Raw genomic sequence first — 25,222 nt, 5'->3', positions numbered from 1 at the left:
AAAATGTAAGCATTTTTGTTGTGATAATAATAAATTTTTGTTCATTTTTCATCGGACTTGTGCATTCATTTCATAACGAACTCGTACGCACGCAACAATACATTACTGAGAGCCTGCAAACACAAATTGTAAAACAAGTTTTCGAAACAGTACAGTGGTTGGCTTGTTTACACTTAGATGTCCATTGCAATGAAATGTTTCCATGGCGTATTTGAAGGGCTCGATTTGCAATAGCAAGAACTTGGCATCCAAAACATATCCTCAGCAATCATTCCGCTAATGTCAATGGCAAGCAACTTAATAAGAGAATAAAACTGTATGCATAACATTTGGCCCATTTCACTTTGACTGCAAAGAAAGAAAATTTAAATGTTTACCTAACAAACCTAACGGTTTTGGTAATTGCAGGACAACTAAATATTCACTAAAACTCGAAAACTGTTTTAATGTTTGGCTCTGAAACCGCCGTACCTTCCACAACGGCGTGGAAAAGACAGGATCATTGTTAAAAAATACCGCTAGTACTTTTTGGCAGGTTCTTACATGATTTACGTGTAAATACGGCTGGCTTTTACATTTATTTTTTTCTTCTAAACATTGGTCATTGTCTGCCCATATTTTAAGATTACACGTTAATATATAAAAGTATCGTTCAAAATATTCATTGACGTATGCGCTCGATTTTTTAATATATGTTGCGGTCACTTTAAATTAATATCTGTATGAGTTAAAGAAATGTAGAAAGCAACGAGCGAATGAAGGACAAGAATCGAAAGATAACTTCTTTGTAACCATTTACAGAAAATGTAATAACTGGTTTAATTGGACTGGGTGATGAAAAATCTTCCATCATTTTCATATTTTGGTATATTGGCTTTAGAGCATGAAATAAAGCAAGCTCAAAATATGACCTAAACGTATTTACTCATGAAATCAACAGTAGCAGTTAGATACTCACTTCTCGGAAGTTATATCAGAGCGTGAAATAAATGAAGCTGGATGTATATAAATTGGCAAGATATAATATCGTTGAAACAAACGTAATTTTCCGGGAAACTTTTATTACAGATCTGGTGGCATGGGCAATCCAATGTAATTCTGAACCCAAATGGCTGTCTGAAAATAGAAATTGTCAGATTCTCGGAAAGAAGAAAAAACTGAAGTCAATCATTAAATCAAGAGCTAATTTTTTCTACATCAAAGAAAACTTTTGACCTAATCTGTAAACGATAGAACATAATCTGTTAGATATAGTCACTTTGTCGACATGGGATTCGGTAAAATAGATGAAAGTTGTAAAATATTTATTCATTTTAATTTACCAGGTATTTTATGGTTACGCATCTTTACTGTGAGTTCTCTCTTACCTCTTCCCTGTCAAAATGTAAACCTTAGTTCGTGCGTATTTAAATGAGGTAGAAAAAGGTAGTATTAAGGGAGGTTTTAGATTAGAACGTGTACGGCTTGCTGAAGGACACATTACCAGTTCGAATTCTACGATAGCAGTCTGTCGTTATTGTTGTATATTCTTGGCAATAGTACTTGTCCTCCTCGTATATGATTCAGTGAACTTCGCGTTAATAATTTCTCTGCAGCCTTTGGGCTAGCTTAATATTTAGCTAATTTTTTTTAATAGAAATACCTTACTTTTAAATTGCAAAAAAAATAAAAAAACATGCGTTTAAAAATCGCGATGCAGTCTTAACTGGTGGCATATTTTTTTTTTTTTTTTTTCATTTTTCTATTCAGTCGTTTTTCAGCTAATCACCTCAACGCTCAGTTTTCTTACTAAGATGGCTTTAAAAACTTATTTTGCCTTCTTAATATTAACACTCTGTGCGTTTAGTTTATTTATTAAATATGATACTTTTTGCCCCTTAAACCACCTAAAATTGGATTCAACTACAAAATTACAATATATTTCACAGCAGCATAAATTTAGAATATCCGATAAACGGTCTCGCGTGCTGGAAATAAAAATGTTTTATTCGATACAGTGTTGCCACTGCTCGCTGGGTTTGTTAATAAAAAATTTGTTTTACAAAATATGAAATAGGTAATAATTCCAAATTCGGCTTTCCATGGGGCCTTGCTGGGGTGAAGGGCAGCGCTACTCTAAATCTGATGGTTATCGGAACAGTTGTTTCTTCACAGTGCGGAAAACCTACATACATCCACGCAGATTCTTCTTATTGAATTCCTTTAAATAAAATACAGTGCGATAATATTTGGTGGGAATAATCTGAAAACTGATACAGCGCATTTAAATGTTTCGAATCAAACTGTCGTTTCGAGACTGATATCCCGTTCAAGATAAACGTCCATTTTGGGGTAATAAGTACAATATGCGAAACAACTGCAAAATTAACAAAAAAAAGCTATTGTAGAGAATTCAATCGCAAAAAGAGAATGATTCAATCGCAAAAAGAGATGACACCAAATTACGTGTAATTACGGAGGAGGTGATTAGGCTACAGGCGAGGTTGAGAATGTTTTGACTTTTATATTTGAAATGGTAAATTTCCTTTATTAACTGTTATTAGCTATTGTTGTATGTATAATATCCAATCTGTACAAGCAGAATTCGTAAACAGTGCAAGAATGCATTTAATCATTTAAACAGTCCCTTGTGTCAAACGACTCGCAAACATTTTACCAATAAGTTAAGTAATTTCGGAAATATACGAAAAGATTTTTGGTATGAAAGTGTTTCTTCAGGAAAGGGCTCTTTCAGTTTCACAAGAGTATTTCTTGACTTGCAAGTCTGATATCCAAATTAATATGGGTTTCGTAATACTTAATAAATATTTTTAGAGCCACAGCGCATTTAGAGAGGGGCCTTGCAAAGATCAACATTAGAATTATACGTATCGAGTGCTCTTGGAAAAATTAGTAGCCTTCAGAGATGCTATTTTATAAATGTTTGTAGAAAAGGAGAATTAATATTTGTTAAATTCATTTTATCGTTTAGGCTACTAAGTCGATATTTTAAATTTTTACGTTTATTAAGGTACTGTTAAATAGTTTAAATTTGTTTTCATTTTTCATAATAAGCCGAATCATGAAAGAAAGAGATTGCTTACCAGTCGAAAATGCATGTTTTTAATTATTTTTCCTTTAATGATCTTTTTTAAAACTTTTGTATGGGAACTTATATTATTTCATTAAAATTTTTTGAAATAGATTTGATAAGATCGAATGAAGTGTCAAGAATTTAAGAAAATGCTAAGCATTTCTCTGACTCCGATAAAATTAACATTTAATTTTCATTTCTCATATCGAAATTCACAAATAGGAAACCAGGCATTGTTCTTTTTCATTTCATGGTGTTCTAATTTTTCCACTTCAACTGAACTTTATCAGAAACTAGATGATGATGCAATAAATCGATGTCATCGAAACGACACTACTATATTAGTAGTGTTCCTTTATAGGAAATTATCAATATTATAGGTTTTTATAAACAAGATTTTATGCCGCTGTTTACATCAACATCCACACGTTTGATATTTTAATATAAATATTTAATTTTCCTTTGCAGTTAATAACAAAACTTTTGCCTTAGTATATGGCTCTACAATTGCATTGCTTTTATTTCTGAGAATGCATATTTTTATAGTTATTATATCCATGCTCACCCCAAACCCAATACGGTAATTTAAGTAAAGTGTCCGTGAATATCTGTAGTCGAAGAATATAAAGCCGTAGATGGCAACACAGGGAATTTCTGAAGACAGCGTAGACGCATTGTATTTTAATATTAAATAAACAAATCTTGTACTCTATATATAGAAAGTATTGCCCGCTTATTGCATACCAGTTTTCTCGTCCGCCTATACGGTATAAAAGTTTGTCTCTTTCTTGCTCAGGACACATTTAGTTTCTAAGTTTAATTGTTTTACTTTTTTGAATGAAACTGCATTGCTTCTTAGATGTAAAGCGGTGGTTTTGTAATGTCTTGGTGTGGAGAAAATGTTTTTCCGTGATTACTAATTTTATGTAACATATATCCGAACTTTTTGGAAAGGTGAGTGCCGACATTTCTCCTTTTAGTGTAGTTCCTTTTAGTGTTACATGTGTGAACTTATAAGAAACTTCCGAAATTCTTATCTAAGGAAATTTTTCTCAAAAATATGGGTAAACCAGACCGGCTTCATGAAGTAAAAAATTCAGCAATTTGAACGTTTTATTGCGAAACGTTCTTTCCCGGAGGACATTGCACCAAGCTCCAGTTTTTTATTGTTCCATTTACGGGGATTAAGAAGGCTAATGAGCACGTAACCCAGTGAACCAGCTGTTGTGTCGATGGCGAAAAGGAAGAAGGCAGACAATAAATTGCTATAAAAGTTGCTTAATTTTGAACTCTCCACTCCCACGATTTAGACTCCGTGCTTGTTCTTCCTTGCTTATTGACGCTGAAAAATTAAACTGTGTAGATTAGAGATGATGGGATGAACATAAGTCTGAATAAAATTACATGAAAGAGGGAAGCCGAATAAACAGTGAAAGATTCCTTGGGAGATGTGTTGCAAACGGCCTACTTCCGTTTACTAGCGTATTTTTGACATTTTCGCTGACATTGAATTTACAGATGAAACTCCTACTAAATTTCTTTAAGAATGCTTTACTATTCCCAAATTCAGGATCCCGGTGCAGTTATTTATTGTATAATTCAGCAAACCTGAATTTTTTATGCAAAATTCTAAGTGGCAGAGCGAGCAGGAATTGTGTAGAAAATTGATGTAGTTTTATTCCGGGATAAAATTTTCTTACAAAGTGAAATAGCTAGTACTATTACACTTTCCAGTTTCCTCCTCTCGTATTGCAGTTTTAAAGCATTATTTTTATTCCTTCCCATTTCAACTAAAACTGTCAGTGAAATTCAGTCACTAAACATTGTGGTCGAGCGGAAACAAATAAGAAAAGCTACCTTCAATATCGATGCAGTGGTGAATAGGAAAAATTTGACAGAAGCAAAGATTTAGAAATAAAATATTTAGGAATGAGATTACTATGAACGAGTGCTACTTCAACGAGTGTTTCGTAAAGTTAATTTAAAATAAAAACTCGGATGCAAACTTAAAGGTTCAAATCCCGCGAACGGGCTGGCTGCATGGGCGTTTTCGTGGTTTTCCCCATGTGTAACGTGCATACGAGCCAGTTCCCCTTAGAAAGTCCTCCACGAAGGCATCCCTCCCTTTAGGCAGATAGCTCTCGTGTGCTTTGCCATAATTACGGATGATCTGCTCGGAGGATTCGACAGAAGGAGAGAGGCTTGTGACTCGATTAGTTTTCATTATTATCATTTTTTTCTTTTCTGCGAACAAAACGGGGAAATCCCTTTTTATGTCTATGTATAAATTAGAGTAATGTAACATTTCCACTTGTGTGAAATATCGAAAAAGATCTCGACATTGAATGATCCGTGCTCCGATTATTTCAACTGTAACGTGCACTTTGTAACCTAATGGGTTGCAATATATTGAATCTCGAGAACATAGAGTCCGCGATTTTATTTTTCGTTAAGTACGGATACCAAAATTTTGAAAGCAAAACGAAAGTCGCGTTTAGGGTACAGAAATAGCTCAGTCCTATTTAGGGTGCAGATTTAGAATAAAATCGCATTTAGGTTACAGATATTAGTCGCCCAGATATAGCTCAGAAGATTGAAAACGAAAGTTTTAAAGATGGTTTGATTTAATGATGGTTTGGTTCAAATTTATGTACGGGATCCATTTTCCATAGTAACGAAAAATGCTGCTGGTCGGATTAAATGAGATTTAGCTGAACTTTATGATTTACTTGAGAGCAAGCTCATGGCCCTCGAAAGCTCAAAGGTAGAACTAAGGAAGAGTTTGCTGAATTTTTGGAGCCACTTGTTGAGTCCTGCTTACCAGAAACTGTTCAATGGATGATGCTTCGTCCCAGCAAGATAGTGCGCGCTCTTTGGATAAACGTTTGTGCTTTCTTCGAAACCAAGTGCAAAGGGAGGAAAGGATTAAGCTCGCACGTAGCCGGGTCGGGAGCTTCCCTTTCTGCTCATTCACGTCCACATTCTGATGTTCCCTATTGCTCTACAGCTGCTGCCTTCGTAAATTTCCAAGGCAATACAGGTAGGCGGAATTTAGGTTGTATTTTTTGTTAGAAATCCCACAATTCTGCCGAATGTTTTTCTGCTCGCAAAATGTGTTTAGAAGATAAACTAAAGCCTTTGGTACAAACGCCTGTCTATTTTCGCCGCCTACGAGTTGGACATAGCTCACAGGCCTTCAGAAAAAAAGTAAAATGTTTAACATGTGTATAAATTTCACTATACCAATATGTGCTCTAATAGCGAAACTGTAAAGCGAAATGAAACTGAAAGTACTGTTTTTTCAAGTAATGCATTGTCTAATCAGCCAACTGTTAATAAAAATGTGTATTTGCAAACATTTGATTTAAAAATAGTTTTCGAAGGTACACAACTTACAGTTCGTACGATTTTCGACAGTAGTTCACATAATCTTATCTTTCAGAAAGGGTCATCACGTTTTTGCAACTGCGTCCCAAATAGAAACAAACCATTCTTGGGGAGAGAGAGACAAGTCCTAATTGCCATTTAGTGTTTGATGTTAATTTAAGAAATTTTGAGGGAACGTATGAACATAACTTTGAAGTACTTACTCATAACAAAATATGCGAATCTGTTCCAAAAATAGTTGATCACAATACCCTAAATTAAAAGGTAGAAATATCACCTTGTCTGATTTGCAAGCTAAGGAATATAACATTGAATTACTTTTAGGAGCAGATGCCATCGGGGACATTATTGCTGGCAGCTCTCTGAAACTGCACTCGGGTGTGTCTGTAGTGGCGACTGAATTCGGATACACTGTGATTGGTAAAGTAAACAGCTTATCTGAAAAATCTACTTCAGCTACTATTCTAGCATTACTGGAAAATAATTTGTTCAACAATATAGTGTCGTTGCATTCCTCTAATCTTGTGTAACCGAACTCTGGAATTTAGATGCCATTGACATAACAGACCCAACCGAAGATGTTAAACTAGAACTTGCTCACACCAACACAGTTAAGCAATTCAAAGAGATATTAAATTTTCTTTCCGATGGCCGATATGAATTGCCACCATCCTTTAAATTTGAAATTCTGTTACCTAACAATAAATCTATGACCTTTAAAAGTCACAAAAGAATGTGTCGACGAATTGATGAGAAAATCAGTTAGGTGAATATAAGGTAGTTTTTGAAGCAACGGGAAGATCTAAAAGTAATAGAAAAGAATTTAGTATGCTTGATTTTTTTCGCCATTTATTTTAACAGAAAGTTGCTTAGTAAGATTTTGTCCAGGTTTATTATTTGTCATGATTCTAGATTTGGAGGATGAAATTTCAAGTTTAATTTTCTTGCATTCTTGCTGGAATATGGCTATTATTTCTTGACAATTTCTTCGAAGGATTAAATGGGACCTTCCACTCATAACAAATGCGACATCATCGGCGAAAGCAGTAATTTTAGCAAAAGGAAGCCAAGCACTTTTTATAATTTTATTAAATGTAATATTCCATAATTCTGCGCTTATACATGCGCCTTGTGAACATCCACGAACTTGTTTTCTTCTGATTAAAGAATTATTATATAAAATGAGACTATGCCGATTATCAAGGAAATTATTGATAATTTAATAGATATTATAAGTACATTCAATATTTCTAAGTGCTTCTTTAATTGAGGGCCGCCATAATGAATCAAAGGCTGATTTGAGACCTAAGCTGATTATTGCGGAGTGTAGGTTATTGATTTTATTAACATGGATTTGGTTTAGGACTGCACTGGTTGCATGAATGGTAGATTTTTGCTGCCTAAATCCACACTGATTTTCATTAATGAATTTATGATGGTGAAAATGGTATTCAAGTCTTCCTATAATACAACTTTCAGATTTTCTCCAAGGGATGGTAGAAGGTTAATTGGCCGATAGGAATTAGGATTTTCATGAGCTTTGTTCTTTTTGAGGAAGAGTATGTTTTGTCTTGTTTTATAGCAGTCTTGAAAAATACCAAGTTGGAGACATTTATTGCAGATTAGAATTAGCTTAGGATTACTTTTATGTATAATTTGATAGCAGATTCTATCTGGTCCAGGAGCATTTTCGTTATTGAGTTTTTTAATAAATAGATTGAGTTCCATGGCTGTAAATGTGTTATCATTTTCTTGGAAGTAGATTACAACGAATTAATCTTTGTTCAGTTAAATCATCATATATGTTTCCTTTTGGTAGAATAACATCTAGAATGTTTTCTAAAGTGATCTTCGTAACATTTTTATCATTATTTCCCCTATTAGTGACTGTAAGTTGCGTTGGGTGGAAGATTTTGTTGGTTTCAATTTTGTACAATGAGCCATACGTATACTGGTTGTTTGAACAATAGTTGCACCATGCTTAAAGCTTTGCAGACATTATTTGCTTTTTATATGGGGCTTTTCGTTTTTTGTATTTTTGAAGTAGGTTGAGTCGTTCTTCATTAGTTTGCGATGATTTCAGTTTTCTTCGTAATGCTCGTGTTTTGTGTTTGACTTAGCGGAGTTCTTTCGTCACCAGTTGATTTTTATAATGGGTATTGATGATCTTTTGAAGAAGGTACGTTCGTAGGTATCTTGAAACTTTCTGATAAGTTCCTTGGTAATATTATTAAGTTCTGTTTTGGTTGTACACGGAATAATAGCATTTAGAAAGTCATTTGAAATTGGATTGAACTTTTGTTGAAATTTCTTTTTTTTTTGTTATTATTGATTTTAAATCTGGTAAGTGCAGTAAAGGACGTATATTCAGTTATATCAAAAGAGATATATTTGTTATAAGATTCGGTATGTTCATCTAGTATTGATCTGTTGTTAATTTTATTATCAAGATGTGTTGTAGAAATAAGAAGATCAGTCCAATAATTATTGTAGGTATTATCAAAGGTAGGTCGGTCAGTAAAATGATTATGTAGAATGAGATTGTTTGCATTTAAAAATTCTTCAAGTATTCTTCCTCTGTGATCGGTTTGTAAGTATCCTCATTAAGTACTTTGCGAGTTAAAGTCTCCACAAAAAACATGCGGACTATTATTATTGTTGTAAGATTTCATTTAGTATGGATAAGGTTTGATTTGGATTTTTGACGGAGATATATAGATACTAGTAATAAGAAGCTGAGATGCATTAGTATTGATTGAAATTGTGATTATATCTCGAGTATTAATAATTATTGTAGAATTCCATTTATTGTTTGGAATGAATATGGCTGCACGAGGAGATAAAACACCCGTTGAAGCATGACGTTGAATAATTGCCCAGTTATTTGGACTTCTTCCTAATTTGCCAGTGATGCAATAATGTTCTTGATTTATAATAAAATCTGCCAGATAATCTACTTGATACTGACATAGTTGGTCGGTGGCGGTCTTTGCTCTTTGAAGATTTATTTTGAGAAAGCGGATGCCATTGTTATTCTTTTTATTGATGGAAAGGGTCTATAGATAGTCTGCAGGATCTTGCATTATTGTTGATAATATGTATTGGATTTTACTCGTCTAACTTCTGTTTGATATGTGGACCAGGAAATAGCTAAAGCTGGATGTTTACAGTCAAATTTTGTTTCATACTTTTTATTGTTAATCCAACAGATTATGCAGTACGGAGTTTGGGAATAACAGCAAGAAACATATTTTCCGCCGTAGAATGAGCATTTTGGTTGGTTTGTCTTATGAGAGAAATCCTGACAGACTTGACATCTGCGTACACCGATAAACTCGGTTATTTTATTGGTGCGCCATCCAATATATATTTGTTTTTTACTCATAAAATTTTGGAAAGTTTGACCGTGACATTTTATGATCCATTTATCGATATTATTTTGATAATTCAGTTTAAATAAAGGCCTTAGGTGGGAAATATTTGATTATGTTTCTTGGGCTATAATTTGAATCAGTTCATCATCAGAGTTGAAATTTTTTGGAGTATTATGAATTGTGCATTTTGGTATTGTGGCTTCCGGAAGTTTTACGTTAACTATATCTTTTGCAACTGTTTTGGCAATGAGGTTATAGCTGATTTTTTCTATACCTTCTGGCTTATGACAGTGTATTGCAAAGCTTCCTTGAAGAAAGGTGTTTATTCTTTTGACGTTGATATTTAATGCTTGCAGTGGTATTATTTGCAGTGGTATATGATTTATTTGTTCTATTTTTCTTTTTCGGGTCTTCCTTCGTTTGGTCATTAAATCAATCGTTCTACAGTCGTTATCCAGTTCTGGCTCTTTTCGCAGTTCATCCGGTTTCCTTTTCGGGTTTGACAGTTCTTTTCCGGTTCCTGCTGGTTTTGCAGATTTGGATTATTTTCCGTTTTTTGCTTCTTTTCCAGGTATTGCGTCTTTTCTGACTCATCTATCTTTCCAGTTCTGGCATCTTTTCCGGCTCTTGCTTCTTTTCCATTTTTTGCATTTTTTCCAGTTTCTTCTTCTTTTTCAGTTCTTCTTTGTTTTTTAGTTTTTGCATTTTTTCCAGTTTCTTCTGCCTTTTCAGTTCTTCTTTGTTCATTTGTTTTTGTATCTCTTCCAGTTGTTTCTCTATTTTCAGTTCTTCTTTCTTTTCTAGTTTTTGTATCTGTTCCAGTTTTTTCTTGTTTTTCAGTTCTTCTTTCTTTTCTAGTTTTTGAATCCATTCCAGTGTTTGCTTCTTTTTCAGTTCTTGCTTCTTTTCTAGTTTCTGTTGCTTCTCCAGTTTTTGTTTGTTTTTCAGTTCTTCCTTCTTTTCCAGTTTTTGCTTCTTTTTCTGCTCTTGTTTCATTTTCAGTTCTTGCTTCTTTTCCATTTTTTGCTTCGCTTCCTGCTCTTGCTTCGTTTTCAGTTCTTGCTTCTTTTCCAGTTCTTGTATCTTCTCCGGTTCTTGCTTCTTTTCTAGTTTTTGTATCTTTTCCAGCTTTTGCTTCTTTTTCATTTCTTGCTTCTTTTCTAGTTTTTGTGTCAATTCCAGTTTTTTCTTGTTTTTCAGTTCTTGCTTCTTTTCCAGTTTCTCCTTCTTTTCCAGTTTCTCCTTCTTTTCCGGTTCTTCCTTTTTATTCAGTTCTTGTTTCTTTTCCAGTTCTTGCTTCTTTTCCAGTTTCTCCTTCTTTTGCAGTTTCTCCTTCTTTTCCGGTTCTTCCTTTTTATTCAGTTCTTGTTTCTTTTCCAGTTCTTGCATCTTTTCCGGTTCTCGCTTCTTTTCTAGTTCTCTCTCGGTTTCCAGTTTTTGCTCCTTTTCATGATCACAAGGAGGGTTTTCCAATCTACAAAATAATCAGTATATCTTTATTTCAGTAGTAAAAAAGTGAAAGTAATGCAACGACGATCACGTTTAACATGTACAACACTTTAATATTTAGATACTATATAACACTTTGGGCTCAGTTTCATAGGGAAAAATCTCCCCGTAGATTTATTGCCTGACAGAATATTTTTCTACAAAGGGCGAATTTGTTGTTTTCGTTATAAGGACCTAAAGCCAAGCAGAGAAGTTAAAGAATTTGGCGTGATTTGTATGCAATAAGCGACCACCATGAATCTCACGTAGAGTGTGATAATTTGCAAAGTTTCAGTGCCTTACTTTTCCTTACTTAATTTTTACATAAGTTGTAATAATAATAATAGTAATAATAAACAGGTGGCTTAAAAACAGAGGGAAACAATGGGGAAAATTGCAAAATAGGAGAAAAAAAGGAAACTGAAATCAAAAATGAAACAACTACAAAAAAAAAAAGGATGGAAAAAGCATCTTAGAAGATATACACGTAACGTTCTTTCTGAATCAGAAAAACCTGTATTTAAACGAGTATAAGTTTGAGAGCTTTAGATTCATTTAGGTTTTGAATCAATTAATATTTCTTACGCTTGCTAGATATTTTAAATTTCTTCAATTTTTGTATAATTTACTTACGTATTTTGTATTTTAACCTTTTCTTATTATTATCCCAGTAGAGGTAACCTTACACATCATTACATTATCTCCGAGTTTCCTCATTTAAGTCATCTTTCTCTCAGAAGAATCCCTTTGCATCGCTGGCTGCACAGGTTTCAAATTTTCTCTTGTTATTCCAAATTCGGAAAATATTGCTGGTCTATTTCGTCGTCCAGCAGAGCAGCACTAGGAGTTTTGCCACCATTTGTTTTCAATTGAAAATTTTATTCTCATTCTTCAGTTACATTCTTTAAGTTTTAATTATTTATACAGGAAGAAAGAAAGAAATCAAACACAGTAAAACAAATTAGGAAAAGAAATATCTGTTTTCTCCTATATTTATTGTTCCCTGTAATTTCTTTTGCCTGTTCCATTAAATTTATTGAAGGAAAATTTGCTAAGTTTTTCAAAATGTATTTCCTAAATCCTTATGCGAATTAAGCCTTTCTGAGCGTTTCGGCTAATGGCCGAAATCACTTTAATGGCTTTCACAATGTAATGTTTGAATATTGACAGCTGCCTATACTGAAATATTTTCTCCATTGTCCTCGAAAAAAGAAGTATTAAAGTTCCAGGAGATTTTACAATGAAGGACACACATTTCTTATTTGAAGGGCAAGAGGAAAAAAAAAGATATTTTCGGATGGGAATATGTAGCATTGTAAACACCGTGTTTGTAAATTTCATCATATAGTAGCAACACTTGAGTCATAAGTAATTATGCACATATATGAGAGAGACGACATCGAGGAAAAATGAAATGGCAAAACAGGGCCGAAACAACTTTCCTGGCCGGTACAAACAACACAAAACACAAGAAAGAACGGACACCAATTATGCTTAGCACAAGAGAAATTAAAAAATAGGAACAAAATTAGACACTTATGGACCTCAAAGAAGGTGTTCGAAATTACGACCTGCACCCTGATGCAGGTATCACATCTCCCGCACATCGACCATAAGATGTTCTGGAAAATACTGTGCATCCTCAGGACTTTCCCAGCAGCTGCCACGATATGTGCCACAAGTTCCTGTTGGACTTCTAACAGGGGTTTCGTGCACGAATGTGTTGAATTACCCCGAGCGGAAGTGATAATGCAAGTGAGGTCTCGTGATCTTGCTGAACAATGCACTGGACTACCCCTACCAAACCCATGTTTAGGATACTTTCCTAAGGAACTTTCGAATACTTTCTTTGATGACAATCCAATGTTTTTGTTCTTATTTCTTAGTTTTCGCTGCGCTAAGAATAATAAAGAAATATCTTTACACTGTTCGTACCCTATTTTTCTTGTGTTGTCTCTCGTCACTATAGCGCCAGGAAAGCGTTTCCGACCATGCATTGCAATAAACGATTATATATATATATAATTTATTTCCTAAACAATATTGATTAATTGATTATATTATCTCCTATGTTTAATTAAAGTAGAATTATTTTAAAAGAGTGAATCCATACTGGTAAGTTATATTTCGAAATATGTTTTGAAGTAATTTGAAAGCAAAATGTTAATAATGTTTTTGGTTAATAATGTTAATAATGTTTAGCAAAATGCAAAATGTTAATAATGGGGACTAGAGTTAAATCATCATGAAGAATAAAATTTCAATTGTAAAAGGAAAATTAAAACCATGTAATCATTGTCATTGATCGGAAATTAATTGACTTTTCAATGGGAACAAACCAACTCCCATTCAACGAACAATAATTGATAAAAATACGTAAATACGAAGGTGTTTCGTCGTTACTCGAGTTATAAGTTAAAGCCGAACCGGCAATTCTAGTCAGGCCAAATATCTCCGCGAATAGAAGGGATTATGATCCAATGCTTATACTCAAAGAACTTATTCTTATGAAGCAATTTAGTCAATTCAATTTGGAGTAAAAAGCAAAATCTGTAGAGAAATTCGATATAACCCGAGTAACCGTCCCCGACACCTTCATGTTTATGCATTTGAGTTCTATATTATTTTTAAAAATTAAACATTGGAAATTCAATTTGGAGTAAAAAGCAAAATCTGTAGAGAAAGCCGATATAACCCGAGTAACCGTCCCCGACTCCTTCATGTTTATGCTTTTGAGTTCTATATTATTTGTAAAAATTAAACATTGGAAATTGTTATTATGAAATCGAATTCAAAGTAAAGTTGAAATAAACATAGAAGATTACAAAATAAGATAAATAATGCAAAGTTTGTAAAAACAAATCAAAGACAATATAAAGTAATATAAAAAAATGTAAAAAATAATATATAATAAAAACAGTGAATGTACATGAAGATATAAAGGCCAGAAAAGGTATTAAGTAACTTACATTCTTTCTAGTTGGGGAGTTGGCAAAGTGTTCTCTTCGTGTCTGACTCATAAGTGTTGGGTGTCCGAAAATTCTTAGCGGCAGTGGGGGCTTTGAATAATATCAGTCGGTAAGACTTGGGTGAAGTAATTTATGGTAGTGGGTTGGACTCAGAATTCTTGAGGGATGTATTATGTGGAGTTCTTATTTGAGGGAGAATGTCTGTTAAGATTTTTTTGAAAATACTAGTGAATGGAAATTAATTAATTTCTGGCTAATTGTCGTGTCGCAATGATTAAGAATTTAAGAAAGGAAAAAAGGAATTTTTCACTGTCCAAGAGCTATTAGACAGACTAAAGTCATGAAATAGGCCCATTTTTTTAGTAACAGTATAGTAACAGCATGAGTCTGAAGACAATTAGGTTTTTACAATATATACAATTGAGTAATTACACTATATACAAATCCTTCAACTGATAGTCATCCAACTTATACCACCTTCTCAGGTTTAGGAACAAATTATCATATCCCTATCAGTTACATGATTTAGGGTGAGTATTTAACGCCTGCTCTTTTAAGGCAATGGTTGATAAATTGAATGGGTATTAGATTATTTTTGAGAATTTTAATAAGGAGCAAAATTTCGCGTTGTAAATCTATTGTATCTGTCCATATAATTTTAATTCGTTGTATTTGATTAATTATAGTATTGTTAATTACTTTTTTGGATATGTTGGAGTTCCAATTTATTAATTTGTTAGTACTGAAATTGAAATTTCTTGTTTTGTCAAAAAGTAAAATTTTTTTGTAGTTAATGATTTGAAGATCTAGAAAGTCTATGCTATTTTGTGAATTATTAGTTTTATTAAGTGTAAGACAATTCGGATAAATCTCGGAGTGTTCAATTTTATCAAAATTATTAATTGTAATAAGGTCATCAATATATCTGTAGGTGTGTTTGTAGTAATTTAACTCTTGTGGTTGTAGATTTTTTTGGAAGTTAAAGTCTTTGACAAATAAAAAGATATTACAGATCGAGGTGCTGGAATGTAAGCCCATTGGCAATCCTCTGACTTGTTTAAAAATTTGATTTTGAAACTTGATGTAGTTATGAAAATGTGTGCATTTTAGGTAGGTTTCCCATTTGTCAAGAGTCATGATATTGAGCATATCAGGGAAGAGTTTAGTTAGATCAAGTAGACTGGTATAGATTTCTTCTAGAGGAAGTGAGGTATATAAGTTTTCAAAGTCATAGCAATTAATGTTTTGGATGTTAATGGTTTGAATAGTATTAATGACAGGAGTGTTATTATGAATGATCCAGGATTGTTATGATTAGTGTTACAATCATTGAAAATAAATTTACAGATTTTATTAAGTTGAATTGAAAAATAATAGTCTACATTTTTCTTGTAATTTATTAGTTCCATTAGCAATAAATCTGAATTTTAATTGTGTTTTATGGAATTTGGGAATCGCATAAAGATTAGTAAATCTGTTGTAGTTTGCATTGAAAGTAATATTGAGTTTCTTATGAAAAGTTTTAAACCTGTTTATTATAGATGTTTCTGTAAGGTTGGCTAATTGATAAGTAGTCGCGTTGAGAAGTTCTTTATGAATAATTTCTGCGTAGAATTGTTTTCATATAATGCTAAAGTTATTAGTTGTTTAACTATTTTTGTAATAGTAAAGAGCTGTTTTAATTTTTTAATATCTGATGTAAGTTGCGACCAATTCAGTGTACTTTTAAACTTGAGGTGACTCATTTCGGTGGATATGCGTTGAAGAATTTTGGCTTTCCATTTTTATAAGGTATCTATGGGTAAATTCAGTTGATAGCTTGCTTTAACTATAACTTTGTTGGTGTTGTTTTCGAAAGTCTTGTAACAGAAATTTGTAGTCATGTTTCTGACTGGTCTAAATTTTGTACCATAACTCATTAGTGTTTTAAGTTGATGGTTCTGTATGATATTCAGGTTGCCAGTAATTATGCGCTGGTGATGAGAATCCACGTAATTGCTGTAAATTGGTGTCTTACAATGTCATTCTGCTGTTTCATCTATTTCATGGTGGTTAGTCAGCAAGTTGCTTAAGGTCCTTTGATATTTAAATGCAACCATAGTTAATGTATCAACTGCGGGGAAGTAATCTTTACAATCTCTGATGATTCTTGAGAAATGAATATTGTCAAACTGCGGATGTAGAAAATTGACTTTAAAATAAATTTTGCGTTGAGTGAGACTATTAGAGAGTCCGAAAAAACTAAAATCGAGAATCATGTCTTTAATGATTTGTGTGTCGTCGTAGCTTTATTGAATGAATTTTTTTAGTTTGATAAGGAATTTATTAGTACAGGAGTGTAACAGTTGAGAAGTTTCTTGGGAAAGTTGTCTGAGTCAAAGAAACATTTCAATTGTTTTTTCAATGCAAATGTATCCAAAGTGGATAAAAATCTCGCATTATTTTTTATTTTGCTTCCTCTTATTCCTCTCTGCGTTTTGTTGCTGTAGTGCTTAAATTGGCTGAAAATAGACTTCTTAGAAGTATCTCTATGACTATGTATATAAGTGTTAAGTCCATATGGATAAAGTGAACGTTGTTTTAGTATATAGAGAGATTCCTGAAAAATTCGTGTTTTGTGATTGGGTATTATATCTAGTATCTGAAGTTGAATAGAGTTGAAGTCATGGTGTTTAAAGTGCTCTAATTCTGCTGTATTGAGTTGTGATGGTGTACTTATTTTAATGCTATTTTTTGTGCGTTGAATGTTTTGATTTAAGCTCTATGGTTATTGATTCGAAAGTTAAGATTGTTTTTAGTCTGTCCTATATATTTTATATGTCAAGTGCCGCATGTAATCATGTAAATACAGTTAAATGTTTTTCATAAAAATTGTATTTTGGGTTTATCTGTAGCAGGCATGGCGTTAAATTTTCAAGTTTTTCATCTAGTGGAATGACATTAAATGATTTCAATTTCAGATAAACTAGCAAGATATAAAAGTAAGGAGGCTGCTAACCTTCAATACAGTAAAGTTTTTGTATAAGAACTTTATAAAACTTAAAAATTAAAATATTAAGAAAGAAGAATGGTGGTAATATATAAAGTGGGTACATTAGGCAAGAGATAAATAGCGCTAATAGCTGCTATTTAGCATATCCAATGTTGTATGATCTTAAATTCATTAAGTGTGAAAAGAAGTTACAATTACTTGCGCAATTGCTGCAAAGTTAGTTAATAATAATTTATTTCCTAAACAATATTGATTAATTGATTATATTATCTCCAAAGTTTAATTAAAGTAGAATTATTTTAAAAGAGTGAATCCATACTGGTAAGTTATATTTCGAAAGATGTTTTGAAGTAATTTGAAAGCAAAATGTTAATAATGTTTTAACGGGGACTAGAGTTAAATCATCATGAAGAATAAAATTTCAATTGTAAAAGGAAAATCATATATATATATATATATATATATATATATATATAAAATCTTTATATATATATATATATATATATGTTACCGTGAAAGACCGAAATTGGAGAATGTCGACTTTCACCGGAGAATGTCAACATTCACCAAATACGTCGGTGAAAGATCGAATATTGCATTACATTCTTGTACATTCGGACCCTCACCGGTGTATGTCGACACTCACGGATGTGTTCTGGTGTAGGTTGAAAAGAGAGGAGTATATGTACACGCTGTCATTGCAAAAGGAAGTGTTCCACAAATAAATGCTGTCGTAAAAGCAAGGGCCTCTTGTGCAATTGAAAGTGTCATAAGAGTTTAAGTTTTTGCAATAAATAAGATTTGAATCACGTAATTTTGTAAGTTTTAAACTTGTATTATTTTCCTTTCTCATTTTGAATGTACAGTGTGTTTTAAGTTCTTATATTCTTAAGTTCTTAATTTAAGTGCGTTTTTTCGTGACCGAATTACGGAGAAAATATAATATTCTTATGTGTTCAACATTCACCATTAGTAGATGGTGAATGTTGACATTTACCGGTGTAAGTCAGAAATAAGAGTTTTTGGAAAATATTTCGGACATACAACAAGCGACTATGTGAATGTTGACATTCACCGGTGAAAGTCGACATTCTCCAGATTTCGGCGTTTCACCATAACATATATACGATAAACGTATATATATAGATATATATGTATATGTGTGTGTGTGTGAATTAATGTTAGGAATTCTGATCGCACATATTGATCTATAATACAGAGCAAATTTGGCAGATGAATAAGGTAAAATATTCAGATTTATTTCAATTCACATTTGCGGCCCCAATTCATTTGAAATTCTAAACCTACCTATTTCTAGAATATTTATATTTCTCATATTGTTGGAATAGGAAGAAAGTAGCACGATGTGCATAGTTCGACAACATTGTGGCTTAGTAAGAGAAATATTTGATTCAGGAAATTTAAATTCCCACTTAGCTAGGTCATCATCTTTATGTAAATCATGTGATGGGGATATATATATCTACATAAATATATTTTAATTAATTAATTTTTATTTTTTAATTTTCTATTAATTCAAAATTATTTAATATTATATATTAAAAAAATAATTACAATGAAAAGTTGGAATCTGGAAATTTTTATTATGTTTGATGAGTACATTCTCAAAACTCGTGCTAAATAATATTCTAAATCTCTGTAAATCTAGAAATATATAGTCTAACAGAAACAGATGAAGAGAACAATTTATATTAGATTTGTTCCGAATAGAGTATAGGATGGATTTCAGTGTTTGCTTAATTTGTTTTACATACATATATATTATTATTTATAAACATAAAGTCCTTTTTGTCTTTGTTACTCTAATTATATCAACTATTTGACATTCAACAACTAACTTCATAACAACTTCTCATTCACAAATTTTACAAACTGGCCGTTTAAACACGTGTATTTTGTATATTAGCTTTCTGTTTAGATATTTCATTAGTTAATGCAATAACGTTTCCTCATAATCAAAAGGTATGACAATAAATTTGAATTCTTCACAATAGGATTTTCCATCTTAAACATTTATAATATATTTTTGTAATGAAGGAATGAAAAAAACATTAAGCATTATAAATTTGAAAACGTATTATTTTCCAGACCAGCGTTTTTGTCAAAAAATTATTAAAGGTATAATTAAACTGGACCTGAAACATTATGTTTTGTTTTATTATTTTTTCCGAAAAGACTTACGTTTCCGACACGTATTGCAATCTTAAACATTGGGGATCCAATTCTTCTAGTAGTTGATCGCTGAAGTATAATCCTGCTTCTCCTTCTTCTTCTTCAAATATACGTCGATAATTATTTGCGCTGAAATATTTTTATTTTATTAAATATATATGTTCATATGTTTGAATTCATTAATTTAATAAATGATTACTTATACGTTTTTTGTCAAAAGTAGTAAGTTACAGTTTGCGAGCATTTTTACAGATTGTCAAAGATTTTTAAACGCTCAATGTTCCACGAAGAAAATATCTTTACTTATTCAAAATCTTTTAAAAACAATAAATATGGAAATGAATATTCCTCTTATTAGCCTAAATTCCATTATGAGAATATACAGGTATAATAGGAAATGAAGCTGCTGGCACCAACAGCTCAGGATGCCATATTAAAAGGTCTGATTGACATCTATCATCTCAAATCAAACCATGCAATCAGGAAAAAATTTTCCAAACACGTTTTAATAAAATAACAAACAGGATGGGACGAGACAGATACAAGAAGATTGCTCGACGGTTACCTCCCGCAAGTATCCCTATAAAGAATAAATTTTTTTCTCCAATTAGATTAGCAACAAGTCATGGAAAGTTCCCATTTTATTACCAGAGATTCTTAAGAAGCACGTAAAATGCGAGCGCGAAAAACCTGCAAATCTGGAAAACCTAAGCTTTATAAATGGCACTCTCCCTTACTTTCCCTTCTTAGAAAAAATAACCAGGATTTGCATCAAAAATTCCAGAGAAACGTGTTTCTACAATATGAAGTGTGTGTCTGCACTTCAACAATTTATGAAATATATTATTGAAAGTGAAGGAACTGTGATTATAAGTATCTAATCATATTATAAAAGTGAATAAGCATATATTTAAGAACAAGAAAATTTTTTAAACGGTGGCTTCCGTTGACCATGCTGATGAAATTTCCAGTCGAGCGCAATTAATCAATGTTTGGGATCTCAACCTGATGGCTGCGTATGCTGAGTCGATGACTGATCATTCATTTGGACAATTTCCGCACAGGATTAAAAATTGCCTTCCTACAGACTTCTTCACATAACGGGCCATGCGTTCAAAACACAGATTTACACGTTAACTGAAATGTATAAAAAAATTAGCGAAAATAAAAAAAGTATTTAAACGCACAATATCTCTTCGGATCTTCCTATGTTCCTGATTATTACATCTGCTGAAAACAATTTAATACGTTTAAATGCAACTACATTTCATTGAAGTGATCTATTAAATGTTTAACAGTTTTCTGCTGTTGACTTCAATAAATTTAATAATGTTTGGTATTTCATTTGTTTCCAGCAACACCTAGTCTCCTTTGCAAAGAAAATTAATATTAACTTTTGTAATTAAGAAATGATTTAGATGAAAAATTAAATTGGACTGGAGATAATGTCTCGGTTGTTTTCGTTAAAAGAAGTTGGTGCTTTCCTAATTCAAAAAATATCTCCATATATATACATAACATACATGTAATTAATTTACACACTTAAAAAAAGTATTCTTCACATGGTATCTTCAAATGGGTAGATACGATAGCTAAAAAACAAGTGTCGGACTAAAGCGGAGCTGCAAAGAGCGATTTGTTGTACTGATACTTCCGTTTATATAATTCTTGTTATTCGATGCATGTAGTTTTGTTGAAATTCGTGTTACAAATTGCTTTATTCTCTGATGTAAAATGAATTATCCCAAATTTTATTCAGAAGATTTAAATAACGGTTTCGATCACAATACACAGCAGTTACTAGTAAAATATCTGGATCAGTGACTTTTTGACGTCATTTAAAACGCTTAATTACAGGGCCGTAGTAGAATTCCCAACCGGCCCCAAACCCAGGGGTATAGCGATATACAATAGTGACATGATCGAAGATTCTTTGGAAATAATCGCTGTCATCGAATGACATGCATATTCTATTTAAGTAATCATAGTCATCAGCTTTTAATATTCGTTGCAAATAATCATTGTCATCGAATAATCATTGTAAAGAATTATTCTCATCGGATAATCATTGAAAATAATCTTTGTCGTTACATAAAGGGGCATAATAGCTGATGTATAAAGAATTGTACTCAAATTCTCAATAAAACAATCGAATATGTATTGCAATTTATCATATGATCATTATTTACAGGAATGATTCTTAAATGATTTCGACCTACGGCTCCTAATGACGCCGAGAAAAACTTGCGCAACTGTGACAAAAAGAAGATTTTAAAATACAATAAAAGCTTGAAAGCTAGTAAAAATGTCTGAATTTAATTTCCTTTTGTTTAAATGAAGCTTAATGTTTTTAAAGGAAACTGAATATAACGTCATTGTATGTCGAAAATCTTTCGTTAATATCAGTATTTTAAATGAATAGCTGCTTTTGGCAACTTTTATGTTTCACCTTTGGATACGTGACACGATATGCTATCGCTACGTTAATTCCTTTATTGAGATTTTGAAATTTTGTTATATTCAAATAAATTTAAATCATAAACTCTAATGTATTACCTGAAGTGTCAAAGGTCTTTGTTTCCTGAGTTGGCAAGAAAAATTTATTTACGAATCGCTGGTTGCTTGGAAAGAATGAATACATTTTCTTCATAATGAAATGTTTCTATGCAGTTTATGCTATTCCAATTTTATTTATAAAAATTTAATTTCTTTTATTGTATAGTTCCTTTCTGAGTAGAAGTTTAAACTTCTGTAGGTATTTAACGTAATTTAGATGCAATGTTACTTTACTACAGTTACATAATTTTTTTTTTAATTTACTAAAATTCCTGAATGCAAGAAGACAGCACAAATGTTACAGCGAGCTACATAAAAATGAAGTAAGAAACACTGGGAAACTCAGCAGGCAAGTACAAGAAAACTTGCGAGCTTCAAAAATGAATGAAGATACAACTAGAAACTCAGCAGGCAAGCATAGTGACAAGAAAGCTTACACATTCAAGAAAGTGAAGAAGAAACGAATAAGAGTTCCAGCAGACAAGCAGCAACTCAAGAAACTTCGCGTGCTAAAACTGTATCAGAAACTAGTAGAACACACAAAAGACATTCAGAAAACCAAGAAACACTGCGTGCTTCGGAAAGGGAAGCCGAAGCGAAACGGAGGCCCATTAGATAAGTGGAACGTCAACAGAATATGCGCGATGAAGAGAAGCGATGAAGATAGGTTGCGCGATGAAGATACGTTGCAAGTAAACGAAGGATACAAGACTCTCCGCGTCACCGTAAGATTCGACAGGAAATACCAGAACAGCTCAAGAACCTGCATAAACAACTCAAGACGCTGCAGATTACGAACAATTTCGGTTCGAAGAGGCAGAGCTTGTACGAGAAAACAAGCTTCGCAAGAACGCATTAAGTACTCTTCACAATGCAGGAAGTTTACTTTGAGCAACACACTGTATACATAGAACTGGTAGACATATATAGTAAAGATTTTGCTTTGGCAACAGCCCCCTAGTAAAATGTATGAAGTTTATATTGGTATCTCACAATACCTGAACGAAATTTTTCTATTTACTTCTTCATTTACTATTTTCTTAAATTTTTTATCAGTAATCCTGTCTATCTATTATAGATATCAAAATCAGAAAAATTTAATTAATTATCTTTAAATGTATCTAAGTAATGAAAACTTCGCCCCTGTTCATACCGAAACAACACGATGTAATTGTAGATAGCTAGAAAGTAAAATGTATTCAGCAGGCTGTACAGCAAGCGACATGTATAAATGGTGATAACACAAGAATGGTATTTAATGTTATATACTGGCAGAGTTTTAAAATAAGAACATATACATCAGTGTTTTAAAAATACGAATTTTGCATCAAATTGCAAAACAAATATCTTAAAATCTGCCTTTTCATGCATAAGAGTTCAGCATTCGGAAAATTATATTTTCGTAAACGGTTTAGCAAAAATAACAAAAATTATTGCCTTGAGAAATGGATAATCTTGGTATGAATCCGAATTACGCCAAGACTACCCGTCAACGGTTGTTTTGAACACGCCCTAAATGTATATATATATAACCCTTAAAAAACGTAAAGTGAGTGAATCTACTATCCGAGTGTGTAATAGTATGATAATGCTATGTCGTATGAACATAACTTCTTGCATTGTAAATAATCTGTAATATTATGATAATGCTATGTCGTATGAACATAACGTTTTGCATTGTAAATAATCTGTAATAGTATGATAATGCTATGTCCTATGAACATAACTTCTTGCATTGTAAATAATCTGTAATATTATGATAATGCTATGTCCTATGTGTTGAAGTATGTTGTAACAGTAAGTTGCGCTATGTCCTAAACGTTGTTAGTGCTATGTCCTATGTTTACTGTAATCAGGTCCCCTGTGTCCAGAGAGCTAGTACATGGGGGCTATACCATTTTTGTCAATGGCGATGGCGTGGTGCCCCCTGTACTTGTTCCTGTCCTGTCCTGTCCTATCCGAGTGTGTCTTTATGTCTTGAGATTTTAAGAAATAAGAAATGCATTTATCAATCTGGATAAAGCTAACGCTATTGCCCGAATAACAACGTTTATTTAACACTTGATATAACCAATTTCATATACATCTTGAAAGAAAAACATAAATTTCCTAATCAGATTCTACCAATTGCAGAAAAAAGACAGAAATAATGGAATTTCTAATAACACTACAAGTAACATACCGAGGAATAAATTGCGCGGCAAAACTGATGCAATCTACAATATGTAAACCAAAAAATTTAGGTTCCGCTATAGAAATGCAATAGAATGAGAAATGAAACTATCATGAGATTTATAATGAAAAATTTACCATAAAGTATTAATATATGGTATTAGTAAATATATACTTTTAATACTACTCATTTAAATATGCTGAAACTTTCATAATATTCATTACTTACAAACGCTTTTTCATCCATCGAAGCATAGCACAAGCCATTCTCAATTCAGTGCTGGTGCACGTCAATAAAATAAGGATAAATCCAAATTTTTACAAAAAATCAATCGCCTTGACTCGTTTCTCAGAAAACGTATGTCTACAAATGCAGTATTAATATATCACATCAATATAATTCGGGATCATAAAATCTCCAAACAACGCATTAAACGCAAAAAATCGCATTAAGGCAGAATGAAGAATTTTCACTCTTACAATGGCTTTTACAACAATATACAATAGAATCTAATTTCTAAACTAAGTGTTCATTGTTACACCATATTTCATTCTTGAGGAATCTTTCATGGTTGTTCAGTATTCTAACTGTTAACTGGTTTAAATCGAATTATGATTTCATATATATGCACAGACTTATATATGTATATATTAATACGTATCTGTAGTAACATACATCATCTTATTATATGTAGGCGCATAATTCTAAATTAATTATACTAGTCAACATAATTTATATATTGATAGCATCAGACTTTAAAAATTATTTATTACTATCTGCTTGCTAACTATTATATAATTACGTACAGTGGTACCTCGACATACGAGTTTAATTCGTTTCGTAACCTTGCTCGTATCTCAAAGCAATTTTCCCCATTGAAATAATTCGAAATGCCATTAATCTGTGCCAGCTCTCAAATCACGACCTCAGTTGTTTTTGTTAAGTGTTTTCGAATAAGAAATATGTATTTTCTTATTCAAAAACAAGAAGAAACAATTATTTATAAATAACAAATAC

The 25,222-nt window shown here is 32.3% G+C and overlaps 1 protein-coding gene across 3 annotated transcripts in view; it reads right to left on the bottom strand.

Moving 5' to 3' along the window:
• Window positions 1-10,299: 10,299 nt before the first annotated feature.
• LOC146995103 (uncharacterized) overlaps window positions 10,300-25,222 on the bottom strand; it is a 235,771-nt gene continuing 220,848 nt past the window's right edge. For all 3 annotated transcript variants that reach the window (XM_085825545.1, XM_085825546.1, XM_085825547.1), the window contains 2 exons: window positions 19,486-19,605; window positions 10,300-11,308 (listed from right to left, as the gene is read on the bottom strand). In XM_085825545.1, coding sequence (XP_085681671.1) covers window positions 10,429-11,308; window positions 19,486-19,605 — 1,000 coding nt within the window. In that variant the 3' untranslated portion in view covers window positions 10,300-10,428. The remainder of the gene's footprint in view (window positions 11,309-19,485; window positions 19,606-25,222) is intronic.

Source organism: Stegodyphus dumicola, chromosome 10 (genome assembly GCF_044657685.1).
Source record: "Stegodyphus dumicola isolate Sdum_Otavi_A_Nest chromosome 10, ASM4465768v1".
Lineage (NCBI taxonomy): Eukaryota > Metazoa > Arthropoda > Arachnida > Araneae > Eresidae > Stegodyphus > Stegodyphus dumicola.
The sequence above is the reverse complement of the archived record's forward strand: the minus strand, read 5'-3'. Positions and strand labels throughout refer to the sequence as shown.